This window comes from Phaenicophaeus curvirostris, chromosome 20, assembly GCF_032191515.1.
Source record: "Phaenicophaeus curvirostris isolate KB17595 chromosome 20, BPBGC_Pcur_1.0, whole genome shotgun sequence".
In the NCBI taxonomy this organism is placed as follows: Eukaryota; Metazoa; Chordata; class Aves; order Cuculiformes; family Cuculidae; genus Phaenicophaeus; species Phaenicophaeus curvirostris.
The window spans coordinates 1,674,102-1,700,886 of record NC_091411.1 but is presented as its reverse complement, the minus strand read 5'-3'; the positions used below and the strand labels follow the sequence as shown (position 1 = coordinate 1,700,886).

Genomic DNA, 26,785 nt, shown 5'->3' with positions numbered 1-26,785 from the left:
TTCTGCTTTAAGTAGGCAATTAAGCTAACAACATAATTATATCCCTTAATGCTCATTTTAACTGGTTTAGAGAAGAAACAAAAGGGGAGAGTGGCTTCAAATATATGGAAACAGGAGCTCTGTTGTAAAGACAGATTTGGTACGTGCGATAATTTGTGCGAGGTTTGCCCATTAGTGGCTACAGGGAGGTCCAGAGGTCACATTTAAGAGGTAGAACCCATCATGGGTTTTTTCCTTCTGAAAGTTCTTCTCCTGAACACTTTCCCGGCTACAAAGTTTAGGTAATTCCAGGAGACTTGCAAGTATGTCCACTTTGTGGAGGAGGTGTTTAAAAGACAGGTGGATGAGGTGCTGACGGATGTGATTTAGTAGTGGACAGGTATGTCTGGACTTGATGATCTCAAAGGTCTTTTCTAACCCAGTGATTCTATATTCTATGATTCCTATTGCAATGGAGTGTCTGCAGAGCCGTGCCGGGTAGGTTTTGCTTTATGACCGAGGCAGTTAATCACCAGAGGCCGAGACACCGACCCTGCAAGCTGCCACCTTGCCTTGTGTATGAGTGGGAAATAAGAGCGCTGTGGAGTTAAACTGATGGAGAATCGTTGCAGGGAAGCTGTTCAATGGGGTGAAGCTCCGTTGCTGCCCATGGTGGGGCAGACCTGAACAGCAGCCGTGCCCTCGTGGCAGCAGGCAGAACAAGTCTTGTGGGTTTCTGTAGAGCACATGACATCCGCAAGAATGCGTTTGCAAGGCACAGAGTTTTATGGAGAGCGTCCAAGCTCAGAGCAGGAAGCTGTGTTGGCATCTCACGTCTTGCCACGAACCCAAGACCTTGGCTGGAGCATGACTCTGAGGTTGGCTGGTGACACTGAAAGGCTGATGATGATCAGCCAACAAGTGAATGCAGATCATCCTGCTCTTGGCAGAAGTGCACGTTCATCTTAGAATCATAGAATCATAGAATAGTTTGGGTTGGAAGGGACCTTGAAGATCATCCAGTTCCAACCCCCCTGCCGTGGGCAGGGACATCTCCCACTAGGTCAGGCTGCCCCAGGCCCCATCCAACCTGGCCTTGGAACACCTCCAGGGATGGGGCAGCCACATCTTCCCTGGGCAACCTTCTCTCTCCTTTGCCTTCTCCCAGTAGTGGTGCCACACAAGCAGTTTGGCCAATGTTTGTGGGTCCTGGGACAGACATCTCGGAGCTGTTCCTGTCTCAGTGGCACTGATCACCTAGATCTAATGCAGAGCACTAGCTTGTTCATAATTTCTGCATCACTCTGGTGGACATCAGACAATTAGTATTTATCTTTCTTAAGAAAATGAACTAGGGACGGCATGAACTAAAGCAGCTGGGGTCCATGGGCAGAGCCACACGCACGCCAGCATGGTTGTGTTGGCATAGAATCGTATACATGTGGAATGGTTTGGGTTGAAAGGGTGATGTTAAATGTGATTCCAGAGCATTAATAGATCATAGAATCATATAATCACAGAGTGCTTTTGGTTGGAAGGGACCTCAAAGCCCATTCAGTTCCACCTCCTGCCATGGGCAGGGACACCTCCCACTGGATGAGGGGCTCCAAGCCCCATCCAACCTGGCCTTGAACCCCTCCAGGGACGGGGCAGCCACCACAGCTCTGGGCATCTGCTCACATGGGCTGTGATGTTTAGACACCTACATTTCTCGTGGCAGGGGAGCTTAGGCAGGGTGATATTCAGACAATCACTTCTCCGGGAGCTTTGCATAGACCTACAGAGTGCTTACTCTGGTGTTCACCACTCACTGGAGGAGGCATTGTGGGTTCTATCAGCAGATATGCTGCTGGACCAGCCACTCTGGCTTCTCTGCAGGCACTGCCCACTAGGAGTTCAGTGAGCATCTGTTGGAGCTGTGGTGTCCTGGGCTGGAGCTTCTGTTATCTCAGAGGAGAAGGTGGCTTATAGTTCAGTTCTTTTGATCATGTGTGAACTTCATGAGGTTCAACAAGGCCAAGAGCAAGGTCCTACACCTGAGTCGGGGTAGTCCCCGGTTTCAGTACAGGGTAGGGGATGATGTGACTGAGAGCTGCCCTGCAGAGAAGGACTTTGGGGTGCTGGTTGATGAGGAGCTTGACCTGAGCCAGCAGTGTGTGCTCGCAGCCCAGAAACCAACCGTGTCCTGGGCTGCATCAAAAGCAGCGCGGCCAGCAGGGCGAGGGAGTTGGTTCTGCCCCTCTGTTCTTCTCTTGTGAGACCTCATCAGGAGTATTGTGTTCAGTTCTGGAATCCTCAACATAAGAAGGATACGGAACTGTTGGAATGGGTCCTGAGGAGGCCAAGGAGGTGATCCAAGGGGTGGAGCTCCTCCCATACGAGGACAGGCTGAGAGTTGGGCATGTTCAACCTGGAGAAAAGAAGGTTCCTAGAAGACGTTAGAGTGACCTTCCATTACCTGAAGGGGCTACAAGAAAGCTGGGGAGGGACTGTTTACAAAGGCTTGTGGTGATAGGATGAGGGGCAGTGGCTATAAACTGGAGAGGGCAGATTTAGACGAGGGATAAGGAAGAATTTCTTCACCATGAGGGTGAGGAGGCCCTGACCCAGGTTGCCCAGGGAAGCTGTGGCTGCCCCATCCCTGGAGGTGTTCAAGGCCAGGCTGGATGGGGCTTGGAGCCCCTGATCCAGTGGGAGGTGTCCCTGCCCATGGCAGGGGGTGGAACTGGATGATCTTTAAGGTCCCTTCCAACCCAAACTGTTCTATGATTCTATGATTCCATGACCATCCTGATTACACCAATAAATAACCATTAGTTAATAAGCATTTTTCATTTTTCTCAAGGTGGTCTGGTTTGAATCCACCAAGGTTGGTGATAAGATGAGAGGAAATGGCCTCACGTTGCACCAGGGGAGGTTTATATTGGATGTTAGGAAAATTTATTCATGGAAAGGGTTTTCAGGCACTGGCAGAGGCTGCCCAGGGCAGTGGTAGAGTCACCATCCCTGGAGGGCTTTAAGAGGTGGAGATGTCATGCTTAAGGACGTGGCTCAGCGGTGGGCTTGAGAGTGATGGGTTAAGTGTCCTCATCCTTCTTAGGTTGGGGATTCCAGAACTGTACACAGTACTCCAGATGGGATCTCATGAGAGAGGAGTGGAGAGGAATAATCACCACATCCTGGTGAAATCTCTGTGCACAGGGCTGTGGAAATAAGAGATTTTTTGGTTTCCTTGAAGCTCTGACAAATTAAAAAATTCCTTTTCAGGTTGAGCCCAAAGAGAAACATACTTATTTTATTTTTTGTTCGTGACCAGAAAATGCAGAATATGATTGGGGTGGTAGAGATCCGAGTTGAGCAGAATCTGGGGCTTGTGAGCACTTAATTTAGATTTTGAACACATCTTGCAGTTCTTTCTTCCAGAAAGAAATAGGGCAGAGATTTTGCCTGGGTGAATCAGAAAATTTTAAATGTCAGGCTGTGTCACTTCCACTTTTTGCAAATGAGCGTCAGGTTCTGTTGTGTGAGCGGCTCAGCAGAAACGACACCGATCCATGCAGCGGTCGCTCCTGCTGTAACTCTGCTTTTGGCTGAAAATAATTCCCCTGCAGCTCTGTGCCCTCATTTGTCTCAGCTCTGTGGACCAGAGGGAGGTGAAGGTCGCGCAGGTCGGGTCCGGGTGATGTTTGTCCTCTGCAAACTCCTTGAAAAATGATTTCTTTAGCCTGGCTGATGGCTTGGAGATGTTGGTTTGGGAGTGACAGAAGCCAAGGTTGATGGTGTGGGGTGACATCCCCCTCCTCCCAACGCTGCCCCTGGTTTGAGGACATGGAGGTGGCGCTTGGGGGTCACCGTCCTGCTGCTCTTGGAGGATGGTTGGCTTGTTGCAGGGAGAGGAGCGGTGGCTTGGTGGGACCGGGATCTCTGCTGCAGCTGAGGTTTGAACGCACCCAGGGGAAGTTGTGTTCCCTTTTCCTCCAGTTCTCCCATTCCCTCACCCTCTGGAAGCGGCCGAGCCCTCCCGCCCCTGCTGGGAGCAGCCAGGCTTTTGTGGGCTTTGCTTTTTTGCCTTTTTGTTTTTGCAATTGTGGAACTTTGTTTGTTTGCTGATTCTTGCTGCTCGGGAGCCGCTCTGGCAGTATTTATAGGCTCTGTGGTTGGCTGATGGGCCTGCTTTTACAAGCAGAATTTGTAAGATTTCTACTTCCAGTCTGCTTTTTCTCAACTTCTGCCATTTCTCACTTTTCTATTTTTTTCTCTTTTTACTACTTTTTCTTGCTTTTTTCTTTTTTTCTTTTTTTTTTTTTCCATTTCTGAGGGAGCCAGGCAGACTGAACTCTCTCTGAATTGCCCCCTATAATTACTGCTCTTTTTTAAGTTTGAAAAAATGACCCAGCTCTGCATGCCTCCCTCCTTCATACTTTCAGTTCGATGTGGTTTGACTTTTTTTCTTTGTCTTTCCAAAGTAAAACTGCCACCATTTCATGCTATGAAAAAGGCCAGTCCCACAGAACTGGGAGAGAAGGTGACATCCTCAGAGTTAACCTCCCAAGGGCAAATATTTGCTTCATAGAATCATAGGATGGTTTGAGTTGGAAGGGACCTCAAAGCCCATCCAGTTCCGCCCCTGCCATGGGCAGGGACACCTCCCACTGCATCAGGGGCTCCAAGCCCCATCCAACCTGGCCTTGAACCCCTCCAGGGATGGGGCAGCCACCCCTGCTCTGGGCAACCTGGGCCAGGGCCTCCCCACCCTCACAGCAAAACATCCATGTTGCAGCTTCACCTATGAGCGCATTTGGGTTTGGACATCCTGCTTGCTGAGAGCTTGAGGTGTCTCCTGGTTGTTCTTTGTGTTGGAAAACCATGCTGACCTCTGTGACCATCACCTCCCCTCTCAGGAGGCTGTGCCTCCTCACTGCACATCTCCAACCACTCAAAACCACTCTTTTGGAGTAGAGCAAACTGTTCCTGGTCAACTGCAATCATAGAATGGTTTGGGTCAGAAGGGACCTTAAAGCCCATCCAATTCCATGCCACTGCCACGGGCAGGGACACCTCCCAGTGGATCAGGTTCTTCCAAGTACCATCCATCCTGGCCTTGAACACCTCATGAGTTCTTCAGTGGTGAAGAAGACAGTTTCTGAGGTTGCCTCTCATCAGCCAAGCTGAGATGAGATCCCATCCACGTGCACCCAGCCCGCTCTGCTTGTGAGCTGGCTCATCCTCAATTTGTAGGTCTCTCCCATTGCATCCTATTCTCTAGTAGGGCAGGACTGAACCTCTGTGAGTGGGTGGCTCCTGGTGGCTTCTGGTGCCTCCTGTGTTGAGAAGCCACGGCAGCACCATGTGACGCAGTGTTTCAGAGCAGAGCTTTCTCACCAATGCCTGAATCAAGGTGTTCAGTAGCGTGGCTGTAGGAAAACGGGTGGGATTCCCTCTAGAAATTATATTTGAACGTGTTTCTTTCCCACGTGCCCTCAGAGCTCATTGGATCTGTTTGTTTTATCAACTTGGAAAAGTGCCCCTTATGGTTTTTTTTCAAAACTGATTTCCTGAGTGTTTCTTGTGAAATTGGAAACCTGAAAAACTGGGTGGGTTTCTGCAATGCTCTCGCCTGGCTCCTTCTCCCCCTCTTTTTTTTCCCCTAAGTAAAAAACACAATCCCCTCCTCCCCCCGCCCCCCTAGGTTTTCATTCCATATACATTTATTCCTTAAAAACATTTCCAGCTGTTTCTTTTGCCGGGAAACTCAAACCAGCTGTAAACAAGGACTCGATGCAGATAATGCTCTTGTTTTGCCTGGTCGTTTTTATTTTCCAGCTTTTAGAAGATGAGAGTTGAGAAGCAATCAGTGATGTCTTTTCTCCTCTTCACCCTCAATTTGATTATTTCTCTCATAAAGAAGGGAATGGGAAGAGCACTGAGCAACATGAGATGGCAACAATATTTTGATTACTTTTTGGTTGCGTATAATCAAGGAGAAACTCCTTAAGTCCAGCCCAATTTGCTGCAGTGATTTAATTCATAATTTTAATTTCATGACTGTCGGGGGGGAAAAAAAAAGGTGCGCCAGGTTGAAGCTTCTTAATACTTGTTGGAACATTGATGGTTTTAGGTTAAAATGTATTTAATGTTCCCTTTCTTTGGTTTGCGTTAGCGTGAGCTCCTTGGATTTCCCTGGGAGAAAAATTGGAATTCAGAGCACAGATTCTGCGAGTACTTTCAGCAAGTTCATAAAATTACTCATACGAATATTCCCTGGACTCGAAGGGAAGTGCTCGCAGCCCTTAAACCTGTCTGCGGCGATCTGGAGCATCGCGAGCCGCAGGGAATGGTTGGTGACGTGAAACCTTGGGTCCTTCACAGGCGATTTTTGTCCCTGTCAAGAGGGAAGAGCCCAGCACGGTTCAGTGTCTGGCCAGGCTGGTGGGGGTTTGGGCATGGATTTGTTCCCTGCCTCACTGATTTTGGTGTCTGCAGGGCTCTCCTGGTTAGCAAAGCCCCGTGTGTGCCTTTTCCAGCAGGGAAACTCTAGAAGAACTCATAATTACGCGTTAAAGGCAAGTCGGAAATTGGGTGGATGCAGACAACACTCCCAAGTTACTAAATTAAGATTATAAAATGGGAAGATAATAAAGAGTAGGTGAGAAGTAAACACAATGCTACTGAAAAAGGATGATTCCTAGATTTTAATTGTGATTTTTTTACTATTATTCTTATTATTTGTCTACTTACAGTTCTCACCTCTGTGCTGCAGCCTTCTCCACAAAGATAAGAGTTTGGGGAGGGGTTCATAGAATCATAGAATTGTTTGGTTGGAAAAGACCTTTGAGATCATCGAGTCCAACTGTACCTGTCCAACTACTAAACCATGTCCCTGAGCACGTCATCTATCCATCTTTTAAACCCCTCCAGGGGTGGGGAGTCCACCACCTCCCTGGGCAGCCTCTGCCAGTGCTGAGAACCCTTTAGTGAAGAGCAGAAGCTGAAGCAAACCTGGCACTGCTGCTTGCAAGATAAAACTGAGTTGTGGAAGACAAAAAGACAGGCATTGAAAGGAAAATTATTCTCCTGCCAATACAAAGAGAATTGAAATCAATGTAGAGGGGCCCCTGCGTGAAGTAAGAAGTAGAAGCTACAGAGCAGAGAGGATCATTCCCATCTTGGCTTTTCCAGTGGAATCCCATGCTCAGTCTGACCTTTATGTCAGGCTGAGCAACTTCCTGGCTGGTTTCATCGTTAGTGTTTGTTACTAATTAGTGTTTAGGAGGCATTTGGTGTCTTCAGGGCAAAAGGGAACCTGCAGGAAGGTGGGTGGTGAGAGTGTTGTTGGCCTGATGATTGGACTTGATGATCTTGGAGGTCTTTTCCAAACTCAATGATTCTGTGAACTCTGAACGCATTCTGAACATTGTTAGCTGTTAATTAATGGACAGTGGGAGAGGGAGGTTGCTCCACACCTTGGTGGGCAGGACTGGAGGGCAGTCTCTGCAGCCATGCTTCTCTCGTGGGAGTCCTTTGGAGCATGGCCGTCCCACGACTGGATGTTAGAAAAAATACCTTTACTAAAAGAGTGGTGAAGCACTGGCAGAGGCTGCCCAGGGCAGCTGAGGAGTCCTGGAGGGGTTCAGAAACTGTGTAGACATTGCATTTCAGGACATGGTTTAGTCAGCATGGTGGTGTTTGGCTGATGGTTGGAGTTGATGATCTTCGAGATCTTCTCCAACCTCAATGATTCTATGGTTCTGTACCCTCCCCCTCATTGGTGGTGTTCCCTGGCTTAAGGTCTTCCTTGCTATGCGTGCTCTTTGTGAGGTTGGCCATCAGCAAGATGGGAACATGGCCAAGCTGAGGTGATGCTGTTTTCTAATCTAGAAACCTCTTTGATTCCTCTTTAGGCTGAGCAGACATCTCCAGCAGGGATTTATTTGGATGTGTAAATGTGGTGGATGTGCTCATCAGGGTGTGGGGACTGCACAAACATGGTCCAGACATGGGATTCAGGGCAGCTGTGTGGGAATGATGAGCTCCCTGTGTCCCCAAGCACCAGGATGCTTTGTCTGTCTGACTTGGGGACACTGGGGACAGGTTGTGTCTCTGGAGGTCATTGTCACCTTAGCAACTTGCACGGGGGGGAACTTGGTAGATCTCAATGGTAAATTAAGTCTAAAGCTGGGTTTAAATAATGGGCAGACTCTGGAGTAAAGACTGCCTTCCTCTCACACCAGAGACTTTCCTGTACGTGGTGTTAGAGCCCAGAAGGGGCTGCTGAATGCCAAAGGGTGGTCCACGGGTATTTGGTATCACCACACCTTGGCTGTCCCTGTGCTCCAGCAGTGGAGGTGCAGAGCATCACCTGCATGTGTCCCTGTGTTTGGTTTGTAGCCGTCATCAGCGCCTCTGTCATCCTCACCCACGAGCAAGCTCCTCCCTGGCTTGGCAGGAGGCACATGCGCCATACAGTTAGAATGGGAGTCGTTGCCTTTTTCTTTTGATGACCTCAAGTTGAAAGCTCTCCTGCTATTCTCTTCTTGGAGGGGTCAGAAATCTCAGATTTTATTTTCATGTCAGGTTCTCCCCCATCGCTGCAGGAAGAAGCACCGACCTCAGCCCATCCATGCGCTGTTTTTCAGTGGCTGAGTGAAAGAGTGAAATTCCCCAAGATGTTCAAGAATAATTTTGATGTTCAAGAATAATTTTGCTTTCTGAGGACCAGCTGAGGGACCTGAGGCTGTTTAATCTGGAGGAGGCTGAGGGGAGACCTCATCACTCTCTGCAGTTCCCAGATGTTGTGGGAAGGTGGGTGCTGAGCTCTTCTCCCAAAGAACAAGGAATAGGATGAGAGGAAACGATCTCACATTGCATCAGGAGAGGTTTAGATTGGATATTGGGGAAAATTTCTTCCGTCGTGGAGTGGTGAAGTCCTGGCAGAAGCTGCCCAGGGCAGTGGTGGAGTCTCCATCTCTGGAGGGGTTCAGAAAGCATGTGGCCATGGCACTTCAGGACGTGGTTTAGCAGGCACAGTGATGTTGGGCTCATGTCTGGACTGGATGAGCTTAGAGGTCGTTTCCAGCCTCAATGGTGCCATGATTCTATCTTTCAAAGCTGCTGCCTGCAGCCCAGCCCGTACCTCGGCGAGGTCGCCCCATGTTCAGGATGTGGGGGATTTGCAGACCCCACAATGGGCATGTGGGGACAGGGACCCTCACTCCTGGGGCTCTGCTACAGGGCCTGAGAAGTTGCCTGGCATAGAGATCAGGTTTTCTCCTCACAGCTATTCTATTTATTATTATTATTATTGTGGTTGTTTCTTGAAGAGAAGCTGCAGCTGAGGAAATAGGGAGCGCATTCCTCCGGCCCAAGGAACGAACTTGTTCCTGCTGGAAAATTCATCCCTTTGTGGACGCTTCCTTCATGGATCTCGTAGACAAAGGATGAGCATGGAACAAGCCCCAGACTCTTCCAACTCTGGGCTAAACAGCCCCAAGGTCCCTCAGCCGCTCCCACAACCCCTGTTCTCCAGACCCTTCTCCAGCTCCGTTCCCTTCTCCATATGCGCTCCAGCCCCTCAAAGTCTTTCTTGGAGTGAGAGGAATAATTGTTTTTAATCATCGTTTAAGTAATCAGGCAGAAAGGCTGTGCTGAAATCTTCCCAAATCTCATTTAATGTTTTTATGGGTTTTAGCTATTTTGTTGTTTCACAGCAACTGTTAAAATGTTGGGTGTTTTTCCTATAAACACAAATTTCTCAGGTCAGATCTGCATCTGCTCGGACTTATTTTTGACACTTTATCCTGTTCAGAGCTGTTGACTGATACATTTCTTATTTATCACTTGATTTACTTTGCACTTAAGCTGTGAGTTGAGGAGCACGTGGCCCGAAACCACCTTCTGCTCTGTGCATTTTAATTTAATAGATATTTATTAGCGTTAGTTAAACAAACCTACCCATAACGCACCCGGTGTGTACAAAAGCAGCTTCAGGGAATTATAGCTGGAATTGTAAATTATTTTATAGGAGAGGTTGTCAGACTGATCATCCTGCCTGTGTTTGGGAGTCCTGTGTCCATGCTCGTGGATGTAAACTCTCTGCCCCTGCTTCCTCTGTTACAAAAGAACAGGTCACCAAATTAATCTGTCTGGGGGAAATTGGAGATTTCTCTCTGCTCTTCCCAAAGTGCCACTTGATGAAAAGCTGCTTGGATGAAAAGCTGCTCTGACTTCTTTCAGCCCATTCTGGTTGCTGGTTAAATGTTGATTGCCAGCACTTCAACTCACGTAGGAGATTTGTAGATCTTAAATACCACTTTTTAAAGAATTTAAATGCACTGTTTTATTTCTAAAGGAATTAATTAGGGGTGGTGGTGGATGAGAATCTCAACATGAGCTGGCAGTGGGTGCTCACAGCACAAAAGCCGATTGTGTCCTGGGCTGCATCCAGAGCTGTGAGACCAGCAAGCGTGAGAGGGGATTCTGCCCCTCTGCTCTGCTCTGCTGAGACCCACCTGGAGCCCTGTGTCCAGTTCTGGAGTCCTGAGCACAGGAAGGACATGGAGCTGTTGGAGCAAGTCCAGAGGAGACCACAGAGATGATCCGAGGGCTGGAGAACCTCCTGTACGAGGAGAGGCAGGGAGAGTTGGGTTTGTTCAGCCTGGAGAAGAGAAGGCTCTGGGGAGACCTTAGAGCATCTTCCAGTACTGAAAGGGGCTCTAGGAAAGCTGGGGAGGGGCTCTGGATCAGGGAGGGCAGGGATGGGATGAGAGGGAACAGTTTTCAGCTGAAAGAGGGGAGATTGAGATGAGTTCTTAGGGAGAAATGTTTTGCTGTGAGGGTGGGGAGGCCCTGGCCCAGGTTGCCCAGAGCAGGGGTGGCTGCCCCATCCCTGGAGGGGTTCAAGGCCAGGTTGGATGGGGCTTGGAGCTCCTGATCCAGTGGGAGGTGTTCCTACCCATGGCAGGAGTGGGACTGGATGGGCTTTAAGGACCGTTCTGACCCAAACCATTCCATGATTCCGTGGTTGTCTCATAAGAGTGTGGCCTTCAAAAGACATCATCCTGTCATGTTTGATTCCAGGCGGGCTTACTGTAAAATAAAAGGAATAAAGCAGACATAATGTGGTGAAGGTGAGTAAAAGGAGAATTAAATAATAGAAATGTGGATCAACCCCAGAAGGAGCTGAGCAGCTGGTTGGTAATGGTTGGGAAGCACAGAGGTTGCGATCACCACGTGATTTCTTTCCAGCAATTCGTTTGCTCAAATACAAATTCAGATATGAAATGGGACACCAAGAGAATTACAGGTGTGATCCTTCATAGAGTAATTAACACCTGGGTAGGTGGACTGGTACATCACCCAGAGGCACCAGCTGGAACTGGTGCATAAGCTGGAATGAGAAATGGCACTGGGACATTGACACGTGTTGTGTTGGGACCATGATCCCCACGCAACGCATTCTCCAAAGGAATTTATATCTAAAGAAGTTCTTGCATAGATGGAGGGTGAATAACTTTGTGTTCTCAGACAGTGTCCCGAAGTTGAGGGTGGCCACCTGCTTCCCAAATGGAGATTTTGGACCCCTCAGATTTGTGCCCCTCACTACAAGAAAGACTTTGAGGGGCTGGAGCGTGTCTGGAGAAGGGGAGTGAAGCTGGGGAAAGGGCTGGAGCCCAGGGGTTCTGGGAGTGGCTGAGGGATGTGGGGCTGTTTAGTCTGGATTAGAGGAGGCTGAGGGGAGACCTCATCGCTCTCTGCATATGCTGGAAAAGAGATTGTGGTGAGGTGGGTGCTGGGCTCTGCTCCCAACTAGCACGTTGTAGAATGAGAGGAAATGGCCTCAAGTTGTGCCAGGTGAAGGTTAGATTGGATATTGAGGAAAATTTCTTTACTGACAGAGTGATGAAGCCCTGGCAGAGGCTGCTCAGGGCTGTGGTGGAGTCTCCATCCCTGAAGGGATTCAAAAAAAGTATAGGTGTGGTGCTTCGGGACATGGTTTAGCAGTCACAGTGGGGTTGGGCTGATGGTTGGGCTGGATGAACTTAGAGGTCTTTTCCAACTTTAATGGTTCCATGATTCTGTGAAATATTTTACGTTTTGGAGATATTTAGGTGGTGGTTGGCGTTGCGGCTGGGGTGGTTCTGCAGACGATGCAGCTGCGCCTCTGTGAAGGCAAAGTTGAAGCTATGTCTTTGTTTCTTCACAGCTTTCACTTGTCTGGGCGACCTTTATTTTTTGCGGGTGTTTTTCACCTGGAATTAGAATTCCGGTACTTCGGCAATTTGAGGAATGTGACTTGGAGGGCACTGGTGGTTGGTTTTGCTGAAAGCTCCGCATGGAGGGAATTGCCAGGTACCCTGGCCTTGGGGGGTTCAGTAGAGCCGATGCCCCATCACCCTGCAGGGTTTCTGGATATTAAGTCTGCTTTTTTTTTGGACACACAGATCCAATCTTCTAGAAAATGCCCCCAAGCTTTGAGCAATCTCCCAGTTGCAGGAACCCATAAAGCTTTTTTTTTTTATTATTTTCATTGTGTAAGCATGACAAATCATTAATTTTTGATTGATTGCTTTGAATTATGGGTGCTCCGACATCCTTTCTGTACGAAACAGCTGTATAACAAATGAACATATCAGTGCTCACAAAAGACTGGAGATCTAACAGGAGCAATTACACTGTCATCTCCTCCTCCTGGCTTTTCCCAGGCAAGGGAAGGAGAAAATTTTTGAACAGAAATTCCTCAAGTGGCTAACAACATTAATAATATAAAAAAATACCTTTTTGTAATTCAATTTGTGGCTCAGCCCTGGAGTCCTCAGCACAGGAAGGACATGGAGCTGTTGGACCAAGTCCAGAGGAGGCCAGAGGTGATGGTCTGAGGTCTGGAGCACCTCCCATATGAGGACACGATGGGAGAGGAGGTTGTTCCGCCTGGAGAAGAGGAGGCTCTGGGGAGACCTTAGAGCAGCTTCCAGTGCTGGAAGGGGCTCCAGGAAAGCTGAGGAGGGGCTCTGGATCAGGAAGGGCAGGGATAGGACGAGGGGTAACGGTTTTGAGCTGCAAGAGGGGAGATTGAGATGAGATCTTGGGGAGAAACGTTTTGCTGTGAGGGTGGGGAGGCCCTGGCCCAGGTTGCCCAGAGCAGTGGTGGCTGCCCCATCCCTGGAGGGGTTCAAGGCCAGGCTGGATGGGGCTTGGAGCCCCTGATCCAATGGGAGGTGTCCCTGCCCATGGCAGGAGTGGAACTGGATGGGCTTTGAGGTCCCTTCCAAACTAAACTGTTCTGTGATTTTATGGTCATAATTGAATTAGATTTTTATCTCTTCATTTCCAGCGGGTTTCTTAAACCTTAGGAAGCCGGGCCGTGTTTCAGCTTTGCGTAACTCATAGAATCCCTTTGAACGAAAATTTCACTCATAAAATTAAAAAAAAATTGAAATCAAATAGTGATTTTTTGGTTGCTATTCCTTTAAGATTCCCAAATTGCACCAGTGCACTAAATGTGACCTCCATAACTTTTAAATTAAGAATTTATGCTGGCTTGAAATTTATGAAATATTTCAGCATGAAAGAAAGCCTTTTTCCCTCAGGAAAATTGAGCAATAAATCACAGCGCTCTCGATTTACTGCCCTACAGCCAAAGGGAGGATTTTTTTTCCTTCCCCCCTTCGTTCTGCAAAAAATAAAAAAAATATAATCATATCAGACAGCTTTGCTGCCATCCTCCCACTCTCTAGAATTTTTAATTTCAGCTGTTTCTGCTTGGATTTATTTCCAATATTCCTGCTCGGCTTTTCAATTTCCTCAGTTATTAAATTTTAATTCAGTGCATTAGCATTTAAATTAAAAAAGGGTTTATTTTATCGAAATCGTCGGCTGGCCCCCGTCCTGCTGCACACGAATCGCCCGGTTCTGCCATTTGCACAAAATGTGAAACGCAGCCAATATTGCTTAACTCGTGTTTGCACAAATTCAGAAATAAAAATTTCTGGGTTTGGAATAATATTGTCTTTCATGGAATCACAGAATGGTTTGGGTCAAAAGATGTGTCAAAGCCCATCCAGTCGACCCCCTGCCCTGGGCAGGGACACCTCCCACTGGATCAGGGGCTCCACGCCCCATCCAACCTGGCCTTGAACCCCTCCAGGGATGGGGCAGCCACCCCTGCTCTGGGCAACCTGGGCCAGGGATCCCCACCCTCACTGTGAAAACATTTCTTCCTCACATCTCATCTCAATCTCATTTCTTTCAGCTCAAAACCGTTCCCCTTCATCCTACCATAGATCCATAGAATCATAGGATCACCCGGTTGGAAAAGACCTCTTGGATCATCAAGTCCAACTGTTTCCGTCTGCCACTAATCCCTGCATTCCCTGCACCCTCTCCCCAGCTCTCCTGGAGCCCCTTTCAGTACTGGAAGCTGCTCTAAGGTCTCCCTGGAGCCTTCTGTTCTCCAGGCTGAACAACCCCCTCTCCCATCCTGTCCTCACATGGGAGGTGCTCCAGCCCTCAGATCATCTCCTCTGCACTCATTCCAACGGTCCCATGTCTTTCCTGGGCTGAGGACTCTCAACACAGTAACTCTGCTTTCCAAGGAAGTCTCAAAAGAGAGAGTGGGGTGAAGGAGGTGGAGAGGAGAAGAACTAGGTGACTCCAACCCATCCCTTCTCACATCCTTGAGGGGATCAGTTAGGTGATTCCTTGCTAATGAAGGGAGGTGGCTGGAACTGTCCCTTGAATCCAGGAGCGGGGCCATCTCAGTGTTGAATTTGGCTCATTCTGCCTGATTTCCCTTCTTCAAATAATGTATATGGTGATGTTTAATTTTAACTTTGGTAAAGCAGAATAAAACAATGGCACGTGAGTGACTGGAGGGTATCTACTCGGAAATTCTCCTCTGTTGTAGGGCTGTGTCCCAATTCCTGCCTTGGCCGCTTGGGTTTCAGTGAACTGTGTTCCACCAACACTGAGCACAGCACTTGTGTGAAATTTGGAGTGGGCAAACTCAAAGTGTTTTGGATGCAGTGGAGGGTTTGGAGACCACTTTACCTTTCCCATCCTAACCAGCTTTTCTTTTTGGTGTCTTTTGCCTCTGTAGGCCGACGAGAGCAACAGCAGCGGGCGGAGGAGCTCTTCCAGCAGGTAGGTGGATGCTTTCTTCTGCTGGGATGGGATGTGGTGGACAGATGGGCATCTGCTCGGATGCAGCTCCCTATCTCAGGGATGGGTGGTGAAGAGGGATGAGTTGGGAGCTGTTGGAGTGCCGTGTCCCTGCACCCATCTTTGGATTTTGCTAACGAAGTGGATGCAGGAAGGTTGGTTTTGGCCTTGGGGGTGTGAGGAGACATGGTTTGCATGTAGTGCGGGGTGGTACGGCTGAGTCCCACCAGCCTCATGCCTGTGCCGAGGTGCTGAGACCATTGCAGGATGAGATCCCTGGATGGAGCTGTTGGGCTGTGCTGCAGCTGTGGGTGCGGAGCTCCCCACTCTTGTGTGGCAGGAGTGGAGGGGGTTGTTCCACCACCCCAACCCGCTGATCCTGGTATGAGATCCCTCTTCTGCTCCTGCTCTGGTGGATGCAGGACCTGTCCAGTCTCACATTGGGCGCTCTGCTCCAGGTGTCCTGGCCAGTGCCACCGGATGGGGAGGGTGCCCATGGTGTGCAGCAGCCCCGCAGCCAGCATGTCCCAGCAGCCCTGTGCCATACAGGAAGGAATTGAGCTGCCCGGCACGAGCAGCAGGAGGACAGCCTGGCACAAAGGGGAGGGAGGTGATGAGGTTTGGTCTACCCTGTGCTATGGCTTCTCCATCTCCTGCTGATGCTGATGGCACCTTCCCTTGCTGGGTGTGCTGAGAAGCACTGGAAATCATGCTTCCTGGTCCTTAGAATCATTGAATAGTTTGGGTGAACTTGAAGCCCATCCAGTTCCACCCCCGTTCCCAGGGCAGAGACACCTCCCAAAAGCTCAAAGCCCCATCCAACCAGGCCTTGAACATCTCCAGGTGTTCTTCTCCAATCTCTCTCTGGTGGACTATGTCCAGAGCTGTGAAAGTGTGGAAGAAAGGACAACTTTCCTTCATTGGCCAAGCACAGATTCCTTTTAGCAGGATCTCCTCTGCACAGCATCAGCGATGCATGGGGCTGGTGGGCGCTGGGAGTAAAGTGTGGCTTTGGCGTGGTTTGATTTTACCTGGTCCAGTGTGCACTTGAAGCTTGTTCCTGGTTGTCAGCCATCCCTAAGCAAAGTGGCAAAGTCCTCTCCTTGGTTTAAAAGCTTTTGTGGTAAAAGTAGTTAGAGATGTTGGAGATGAGAGATGGAAGGCTGGAAATGGGAGTGATGCGCCAGGGAGGGGAGCACATGGCACAGGAAGGGGAATGGGCTGCAGTGGAGCTTGGAAGCATCCATGAGAGCTGGAGAAGATGGTAAGGAAGTCAGGGAGATGCCGTCGCGTGATGGGACGATGCACAGCTCATTGATGGGACTGCCGAGATCCCAGCGCAGAGGACAGTGGAAAACCAGAGTCAGTTTGGCTGCTGTGGAATAAAGTCAACGTGGACAGGGCTGCAACCTGTCCTGGCAGCAGCTCCGTCTGCATCCCCTACCTCGGCGAGGGGCACAGCAGCTTGGGCAGACCCCAAATGCTGTGGTGACACAAGCTGTGAAGCTGTGGTGGTGTGGCAGAAGCCACTGTCCCTGCTTCAGCATGACCTATGTGAAGCAAGACCCCCACCAGGGCATCCAAGTGAGGTTTGCTGGCCACCGTTGCCAGGCCTGGTACCATTGCCCTGGGTGGGGCAGGAGCTGGAGCTGAGACACCAGGATTTTCCTCAGGTATCACAGCCCTTGGCGGCAGAGCAGCGAGCAACCACACTGCTGCATTCGTCACGGCTCAAGCTGCATTTCATGTCCTTCTCGCTGCCGTTGATGCTGTCTCTACTCACCGTCTGCCAGAGCACCCTCCTGTCCCCCTCTGGAGACATGAAAGCTCTGCTGAAGTTGTATCCCTCAGGTGAAACACATCCTTCTATATTAAAATCCTTCTTCATTCTTGTGATCTCGGGTCCTCCCACTGCTGAGTGTGCACCGAATGCTCCCCACCGCGACAACGCCATCCCTGCCCGGTGCCCTGGCTCTCTGCACGGCCTTGCAGAACGAAATCCTCTCGTTACTGGTGGTGTTCTGGTGCGGTGGTGCTGCCTGGCATGTAACGGCCCTGGGTGCCTGCTGGGATGGGCTGGAAAGGTGGGTGTGTGGATTGCAGCAGACGGGAGCAGCGCTGGCACCAGGAGAACATCTCTGTTCCCCGTTTTGGGGCGGCCCATCAGTGTGTTCTGGCAGCGCTCGCTGCTTGGATGCTGGGGATTGGCCTGAACAAAGCACTGGAAGGAAAACTGTGCGTAGGCTGAGGAGCAAGGGGAAAGAAGCCAGGCATCGCTTCCTTCCCGTAAATTCTTTATGTGGACTTTTCCCTGAATTTGGTACCAACTCTGGCTGGAGGGTTTTGCAGAGGAGGTAGGTGAGCGGGTTCTGCTGGTGGGGTGTCTACTGTGTGCTGGAGGTGCCCTCAGGGCCAAGCCCCGGAGCACCCTCCTGAGCGTTGGTTGGTACCCATGCGCCCATTGGGCTGGCAGAACATCCTGCCCTCCTCACTGGTGTTTTGTACATGTCTGGAGAAGCAGCAGGAGAGGGGAAGCAAAATCTACTTCGACCTCTACCTGAGTGAACAGAAGATGGCCAGAAAAAGAGAAATTACCAAATCTATTTAAGAACATGAAAATGGAATAAATATTTAATATTTCAGGAAAGCTCTACCAGTAACTGTGAGGGTGGGGAGGCCCTGGTCCAGGCTACCCAGAGAATTGGTGGCTGCCCCATCCTTGGAGGTGTTCAAGGCCATATTGGATGGGGCTTGGAGCCCCTGATCCAGCAGGAGGTGTCCCTGCCCATGGCAGGGATGGAACTGGATGGGCTTTAAGATCCCTTCCAACCCAAACCATTCCATGATTCTGTTCTGTGACTGAAAGGTGAAATTTGGCTTTGACGAAGTCTATGGAGCATCAGTGGCTAGAGGCACAAGGCAGTTGCTTTTCAAAGTTCTTGCTGCTTGGAACTACCACTAATTGTGAACTATGAGGACACTTTTAATGATTAATTTACATTAGCAAAAAATATAAGCAAAATAAGGTTGCCAGGACAACTCTACCTTCCTGCAGCTTCTCTTTTTTCACTACAGTGTGCTTGATCTTAATGTGATGACTGTAGCATTGGGTCGATCCTATTTCTATTTATTTATTGTCTGGAATTGATTTTATTGTGTTTCAAGTAAACGTCAAAAGCTCTGAGAGCACAAGGTTTTATGATCTTATCACGGGGCCCGTCTACTGCCTTCGGAATAACTTGGTTTAGTGCGTGTGACACTTTGCGGCTGAGAATTCATGGTGGAAAGCACTCACTCTGCTCCTGTCTTATCAACTTGTGTTTGGTTCCTGTACCTCACCGTACGCTTATTAATGGGGAAATCTAAGAGGTGAAGAGAATTATTAGGAACACAGGAAAAAACCTTCCTTTAAGGGGCTGGAAGAGAAAGGGCTGTTTGCCTTGGAGAAGATGACACCTAAGAGACAACAAGAGAAAGCTGCACGTGTTTTTGAACACTCCAGAAAAGGTATATCAGAGATTTCTTTCTTTCTTCTGCAAGAGAAATTCAACAAAGCTAAAAGGCAGCAAATTAAAAGCCAATAAAAGGAGTTCTTCTTGAGTGAGTGCCAGGAGTTGTGTGACTCAACTGGAAGGTGGCATCAGGAGGCGCCATGGGCTCGTGTGGATGAGACCTGTTCCCTGGGGATCTGCCACCCTCCTGCGGTCTGTGAGAATGTTTCCTCCTTCTTCTGAAGCGCCTTCTGCACATGGTTGGCCAGATTCGGTACCACTCCCTGGCGGGAGGTGTCCTGGAGTGCGGCGTGGGAACAGCGCTGGGAGTCTCCATTGCAGAACTAACGACTTAGCAGTAATTAATGTCAGTGTTGAGATGGTGGGCTTTGCATCTTGACAAGAAATAATTGAAAAACCAAATGTGCAATTATGTCTGACAAGCAGCGTGTGCTTTTCCTGGTCACCAGAGCCTTGCGTAGCCATGTGTTAGGCACGGTTGTCTATAATTATTATTGTTTATGTGGTGGGTGTCAGAGGAAGGAGGGATTTTAGTCTCAAGTCCTCTGTTGGCTATTTATTTTAAAGTCATTAGATTTGTTTTCAGACTTAACTACACTTAATGTGCGAGACTCCCGCTGAATAAATCAGACCCTGCTATAGGAACCGCATCTGTTTGTGGAGGGAATGGAGCCAGCTGGAAGCTGAGCTCGCGTTGGGGCTGTCACCAGCCGGGTCCTCTCGCAGCACAGATGTAGCTGCAGGAAAGCTGCTCTGCTCCCGGAACAGAGGGAAAATCCCAGCCCTGCTGGGGTTGTGAGACACAAATGGGTCTCATCTTTATTGCAGCATTAACAGCACTGCCGTAGAGGTCCCAAAGAGGGTGGAAGGTCTCCTGGAGTTGGAGGTCCAGCAGAAGGGCTCTGCAGCGCTGGCCTGGAGGAAGACAGGGTGCTGTGTTGGCCTGAGCCTCTCCAGCTGCTCCGTTAGGCTGGTACGTGGTGTGGTTTTCCCCAGTTTTCCAGACCGAGACTTGGCACTTAGGTGGCCTGGTCACGTCAGTCTTTGAGATGACTTTCCACATGGAAGGGGAGGTGTTGAGAAGTGGTTGCACCTCCTTTCCTTCACCACCCTTCACTGTCCATCATTCCCCAGCCTTGCTGGTGGCATATTAGGGATCTTTAGGGATCTGAACAGGCTAGACCGCTGGGCTGAGACCAATGACATGAGGTTTAACAAGGCCAAGTGCCGGGTCCTGCACTTGGGGCACAACAACCCTGAGCAGCTACAGACTAGGAGAAGTCTGGCTGGAAAGCTGCCCAGAGGAGAAAGACCTGGGGGTGCTGGTTGATAGCGACTGAACATGAGCCAGCAGTGGCCCAGGTGGCCAAGAAGGCCAATGGCATCTTGGCTTGGATCAGAAAAGGTGTGACCAGCAGGTCCAGGGAGGTTCTTCTCCCTCTGTACTCGGCACTGGTGAGACCGCTCCTCGAATCCTGTGTTCAGTTCTGGGCCCCTCACCACAAGAAGGATGTTGAGGCTCTGGAGCGAGTCCAGAGAAGAGAAACAAAGCTGGTAAAGGGGCTGGTTTAGTGATTGATGGGAATGGTTGGACTCGATGATCTGGTGGGTCTTTTCCAAACCGGTGATTCTGTGATTCTATGATCTTTGTCTCCCCACATTGCTAGGTCTGTCCTATGCAGTTACATCTTCCCTAGCAGCTCCTGTAACCCCAGTGAAGCTCTGCCCTGAGATGGCACCAAATCTTCCACAGGCTCCACACATTCAGGAAGGACAACATCTCTGTGTGCCCAGGCTGGAAGTTACGTTCCTCCAAACCTTAGGAGAGGGCTCCATACCACATGGGGGGACAGGCCAAGGGATGAGTGTTTCTAAGAAGGAAAACTAAATAGTTTCCTGTTTCTTTAAAAGGCCGCCTGGTCCCAGAGTGTGAAGAGCTTCAGACTTCTGGGTCAGAAGGAGAGAAAACTACTGGTAATTAAATGAGGTATTTAATAAGCCATGGTGCTCTCTGAAGGGCTCCCAGCAGCCGTATCCAAAAGGCAGCAAACCAGCACAATCCCCCTGACAAGTCCCATCTAGCTGGTTTAGGAGAGGCGAACGGTTCCGTTCTGTGCTGCCACCACAGAGAAGCTGCTGGAAACCCAGACAGGTTACCTCGAATCCTGGAAGCAGATCAGATGTACGTGTACGGAGATGGTGGCGCTCAGACACAGCCCGGCTGTCCTGGGACAAGCGTGCTTCCATGTAATCCACGTCAGTTTGCCAAACACCAGAGGTTCGGATGGATTCAGGTGGTGTGAGGTGGAGAAACATCCCTTTCTGGAGCTGTGAAGCACTGAGTCGTGGTTGCTATAATCTCCTCTGCAAAGCTGAGTTCCCAGATTGTATTTGGTGTTGGTGATGCCACACCGAAAATCCTGGGCTCAGTTTTGGACCCGTCACTCTGAGGAAGTCATTGAGAGGCTGGAGCTTGTCTGGAGAAGGGAATGGAGCTTGGAAAGGGTCAGGAGTTCAGGAGACCTGGAGCTGTTTAGCCTGACGAAGGGGAGGCTGACGGGAGAAGAGGGCTGAGGTGCATGCTGATCTCTTCTCCCAAAGAACAAGTGATAGGATGAGCGGAAATGGCCTCAGGTAGTGCCAGGGGAGATTTAGGTTGGATATTAGGGAAAATTTCTTTACTGACAGGGTGGTGAAGCCCTGGCAGAGGCTGCCCAGGGCAGTGGTGGAGTCTCCATCCTTGGAGGGGTTCAAAAAACGTGTAGATGTGATACTTCAGGACCTGGTCTAGTAGGCGTACTGGGTTTCTGTCAATGGTTGGTGTTGACAATCTTAGAGGTCTTTTCCAACCTTAATAATTCTGTGATTCTGTGATATTATTGTTTCTTTGGGTTGCCCCCTCTCCTGGCCAGCTTGGGGCATTTTGGATCACAGCATGGAGCCTTACAGCTTGTTCATGTTACATGCACACGTTTCTCCAGCAGCAGGACATCAGCCACCTCATTTATATCGCTCTCCAGCAGGGCAGTTTTTCCAGTCCCAAGGGTTCTGTCTCCATTTCTGTCCATTGTTTCTCATTGCTTGTTTTATCCCATTCATCTTGTGGCTGGGCCGTCTTGGACATGGCTGGTAGTTGTCCCCCCTCAGTCACTTCTTGGTTAAACACCGTGGAGCTCTGTCACTGATATGAATAAACCCTTAATCTCTTCTCTTTATTTTTCCCTGAATTTCTTTGTCTCTGTTGACATTTCCACGCTTGCAAATTTAAAGATGCTGGCAGCTATTCTATTATCATCTTAAATTTAGTATTTAACCTGCATCACTTGTGCAGCACATTTTTTATCTGACGGAATTCTTTTGCTTTTGGCAAACAGCATGCATTTGTTTTTTGTTGGGTAAGCCAAATTTTTTTTTATATTTGGTTCGACTTTCGTCTTCAAACCATCCTCAAGATATTCCTAATAAGGACTGAAGGGAATTTGTTTTGCTAATACTGTAGGAATTCTTTGTGGCTCTTGACTATTGTTCTGATTTGTAGTTAAATGTTTAATTTCTAGAGGAGAGGCAGCCTGGTTGGGTTCTTTAGGTTCCCTTTATGAAGGATTTGGAATTGGGGAGCATCCTTGGAGGAATGAACACACTATTAAATTCCACTCACATCTGCTGAAGTGGTGTTTGTTGTCAGGGTGTGTGGTTTAGTTGACCAAGATGGTTGGAAAAATTAAGAGATGTTGCTTTGTTTATGTTTTTTCCCAGATTTTAGACTAGACATGAAGAAGAATTTTTTTTCGCTATGAGGATGGTGAGGCACTGGAACAGGTTGCCCAGAGCAGTGGTGGCTGCCCCATTGCTGGAGGTGTTCAAGGCCAGGTTGGATGGGGCCTTGGGCAGCTTGATCCAGTGGGAGGTGTCCCTGCCCATGGCAGCGGTTGGAACTGAATGATCTTTAAGGTCTCTTCCAACCCTAATTATTCTGTGATTCCATGATTTTGGCACTGAGACCACACCACCAATGGGTGCGTGAGGTAGTTTGAGGTTTTTTAAAGCTATCACCTCCATTTTTAAGAGCTGGCCACCCTTAGTATGATAAAATCATGGAATGGTTTGGGTTGGAAGGGGCCTTAAAGCCCACGCTGGAAGTACGGTGCTTGTTTTGGAAAATTCTAAATTCTTCCCAGAGCCTTCTCTTCTCCAGGCTGAACAACCCCAACTCTCCCAGCCTGTCCTCAGATGTGACTTGCTCCAGTCCTTGGTTCAACACCGTGGCCTCCTCTGGACCTGCTCCAACAGCTCCATGTCCTTCCCATGTTGAGGACTCCACTCCAGGTTGGGTCTCACCAGCATGAAGCAGAGGGGCAGAATCCCCTCCCTCACGCTGTTGGTCCCACTGCTTTGGATGCAACCCAGGACATGGTTGATTTCTGGGCTGGAAGCGCCTATAGCCAGCTCAGGTCCAGCTTCTCATCCACCAGCACCCCAAGTCCTTCTCTTCAGGGGTGCTCCCAATCCATTCTCCACACAGTCTGTAATTTGCCTGTAGGGCACAGTCTGTAGGGCCTTGTTGAACTCCATGAAGTTTGCACAGGCCCACCTCTTACGTCTGTCCAGGTTTCTCTAGGTGGCTTCCCTTCCCTCCAGCATGTCAACAGTGTCACACAGCTTGGTGTCGTCAGCAGACTTGCCAAGGGTGTCCTCAATCCCACTGTCCATGTCTGCAACAAAGATGTTAAACAATTCTGGTCCCAATTAGCAATGTGTCTCTGGTTCTTCCAGCTTGAGTGGTCTCCCAGAAGAAGCTGAAGATGCTCCAGGTTTACTACTGGGGTGGCAGAGCTCTGTTTGTAGGTGCTGGTTTGGAGTGATCTGTCCTCCTCTACATTCATTTCCTTTTCGTCTCCATTTGAGGAGAAAATACACAGGAGCTGACGTTGAAGAGTGAGTCTCCACTGATCTCACTTTGCCCCTCCCCAAAAGCTCAGCAGGATGTGTACTATAAAAATAGCCTCATTAGGAGGCATTTGAGTACGAATGCAATCACAGATCACTCAAAGGGAGCACAGAGCACGTGTGTTTCTGTTGCTGTCTTCAGAGAATTACATGACAAATTATTCCTAGCTGGGAGAAGTGTCCTTTTATAATTGGGGTTTTTTTTCTCTTCTTTCAGAAGGGAGGAGTGTGTGTTTTTTAAGCAGCTTTTAGTCACTTTCATTATTTATGAGAATGCTACTCCAGATCAGAAAAAACAAACTGCAAACGCGACTTTCTTTTGGCTGCAGTGCCTGATGGGTCCTGTTTGCTTTCAGTCATTGCCAGTTCTGCTCATCACAGCAAAATGAGACCCTCTCCAGAGGTGAACATGGCTCTTTACTTTGCACCCCCTTCTCCTCCTTTCCCTCTGGCACAGGAGACCGAGTGGAAGGGGGCAGCTTGCTCCGTAAGAGTTAGTTACTCTAACTCCAGAGTGTTACCCTGCAGAGTAGACTGGTGTGAAGGCAGTCATTGCCTTTCTGTCCTTCCATTGGGAGAGCTCCTTGCATTGCCCGGTGTTGCTCCTTGCAGTGGTGCCGGTGAGACGTTATCCAGCCTACTCAGCTTTATGGCCCAGATTTTACCTGCACCTTGATTTGTTACAGAATCATAGAGTGGTTTGGATTGGAAGAGGCATTCACAGGTAATCCAGTCCAACCCTCCAGCAGGACCAGGGGCATCGTTCACCAGATCAGGTGGCTCCAAGCCCCATCCAACCTGGCCTTGAACCCCTCCAGGGATGGGGCAGCCAACCCTGCTCTGGGCAACCTGGGCCAGGGTCTCCCCACCCTCACAGCAAAACATTTCTTCCTAAGATCTCATCTCAGTCTCTGCTCTTTCAGCTGAAAATTGTTCCCCCTCATCCTATCCCTACTCTCCCTGATCATGGGCCCTTCCCCAGCTTTCCTGGAGCCCCTTTCAGGACTGGAAGCTGCTCTAAAGTCTCTATGGAGCCTTCTTTTCTCCAGGCTGCATAACCCCAATTCTCCCAGCCTCTCCTCGTACAGGAGATGCTCCAGCCCTTGGATTATCTCCGTGGCCTCCTCTGGACTCACTCAGGCAGCTCCATGTCCTTCCTGTGCTGAGGACTCCAAAACTGGACGCAGGGCTCCAGGTGGGGTCTCACCAGAGCAGAGCAGAGGGGCAGAATCCCCTCCCTCCCTGCTGGTCCCACAGCTTTGGCTGCAGCCCAGGACACGATTGGCTTTCCGGGCTGTGAACACACATTGTCAGCTCATGCCCAGCTTTTAATCTTTTTTCTCCCCCTTATTTTCTTATTGCATTGTTTGGCTGTGCTAAAGCCTAGAGATTCATGAACCCTCATGGGTGTAGGGCCAAGGGAGGCTCTACCTAAATGGGTCATGGAACCCATTTTTACCCATACCTTTCCAGTTCCCCACAATGAGTCTGCATTGAGGCTTCCTTAAATCTCTTCTGCCTTCACATGCTTGTGTTTGACATGAAAGTGGCCGTAACGTCATTGGGAGATGAAAGTCTGGTGATCAAAGCAGGCAGCGGTGTTGAAACGAGCATTGTGGGATGGCAGCGCTGGTAATACAGTAATTGGCTCTGTGGCCTACTTAGTCAGGAGTGATGTGTGCAAGTGCAGTGTTTGTTTGCCTCTTTAATGTTTAAAAGCCATGGATTCTGTTCTGGCAAGGGAAGCAGCGCCTCACCTGTAGGAGCGACCAGACATGCCCCTGAGTGATGATGTGAGCAGTGGATGATCCCGAGGCTCCTGCTTCCTCTCCTCTTGGATTGCCAAGCTCCACAATGCAGTAAAGACAAGATGATAAACGGTAGAGGGGGTTGGTGTTGCCCAGGAAAGCTGAAAGACACAGAGAAAAAGTTAGATGCACCCTGTGGAAGGAGGTAGGGTCTGAGCCAGATGTGCGTTTGCGCTCTGCTGATCTCTGGTGTGATCTGTCTGAGAAGATTTTGTCCTGTGCAAACAGAGCTTTGAAGAATGTCCTCTTCCCAGAGAACATTGTTCTGTGCATGGTAAATGTGGGTTGGACCTGCAGAGGAAACTGTAGCTTTAAACACTATAAAATTACATTGTTTCACCCACAAAAGTGATGTCCTGGGGCTGGGGACTTCATTCAGATCCACCACGGGAGGGATGGGGTGCATGTACCCAGGAGTGGGATCTGACTCATGGCAGGTTCTCCCTCAGTCCTCCTGTGCTGCTGTCTCCACCATGTGGAGGCTCAAACCACGTCATTGCTACCAGTGTGTTCCCTTGTGGGATGCAAAAGACAGGGCTGATCTCTTCTGGTAAGATGGCACGAGCTCTGTCCCTCAGAGATGTGGTTTTCTCTCATTTCGTGTTGGGGAGCATTTCTGCTTCCAAGACCAAGCACCAGTATTTGACCGACATCCCAGAAGCGGCGTTATCCTCTTCTCTCCACGTGCCCCCACCCAAGCTTGCTTCCAGCCTTGCGATATGCACAACTGAATATTCACCCCTGTTCTTTCTCATCTTATTTCTGACACCTTCCTGGCAGTTGTGCATCAGCTCTGGTGGTGCTGGAAGCAGAGGAGAAACGGCAGGAACAGGTTTGGACAGAGTGGTGCTGGGGCATCATGCTCTCCATCACCATGGCTCTTGGGGAGAATTTCTGGAGAAGTGTGTTCTGGATCTGCTGCTGCTTTGTCCTCCTCTCTAACTGGAGGCTTTTTGAGCTGCTCAGAAGCAGAGGAGGCAAAATTTGGCAAAGAACTGGGCGGGTTCTGGACCCCTCACCATAAGAACGATGTTGAGGCTCTGGAGTGTGTCCAGCTGGTGCTGGGGGAAGCTGGTGAAGGGGCTGGAGAACAGGCCTTACGAGGAGCGGCTGAGAGAGCTGGGGGTGTTTAGCCTGGAGAAGAGGAGGCTGAGGGGAGACCTTATTGCTGTCTACAGAGGCTGCCCAGGGAGGTGGTTGAGTCACTGTCCCTGGAGGCATTTCAAAGATGAGTGGATGATTTGCTGAGGGGCATGGTTTAGTGATTGATAGGAATGGTTGGACTTGATGGGTGGGTCTTTTCCAACCTAGTGATTCTATGATTCTGTGAGGTGTGGTATCATGGGCTTGCAAGGGATGAAACGTCTGAAGTGGTAGGAAAAT

The 26,785-nt window shown here is 49.4% G+C and overlaps 1 protein-coding gene across 14 annotated transcripts in view; it reads left to right on the top strand.

Moving 5' to 3' along the window:
• Positions 1–26,785, top strand: part of ZNF618 (zinc finger protein 618) — a 159,920-nt gene that overhangs the window by 53,018 nt on the left and 80,117 nt on the right. For all 14 annotated transcript variants that reach the window (XM_069873050.1, XM_069873057.1, XM_069873056.1 and 11 more), the window contains exon 2: positions 15,074–15,117. In XM_069873050.1, the coding sequence (XP_069729151.1) occupies positions 15,074–15,117 (44 nt within the window). The remainder of the gene's footprint in view (positions 1–15,073; positions 15,118–26,785) is intronic.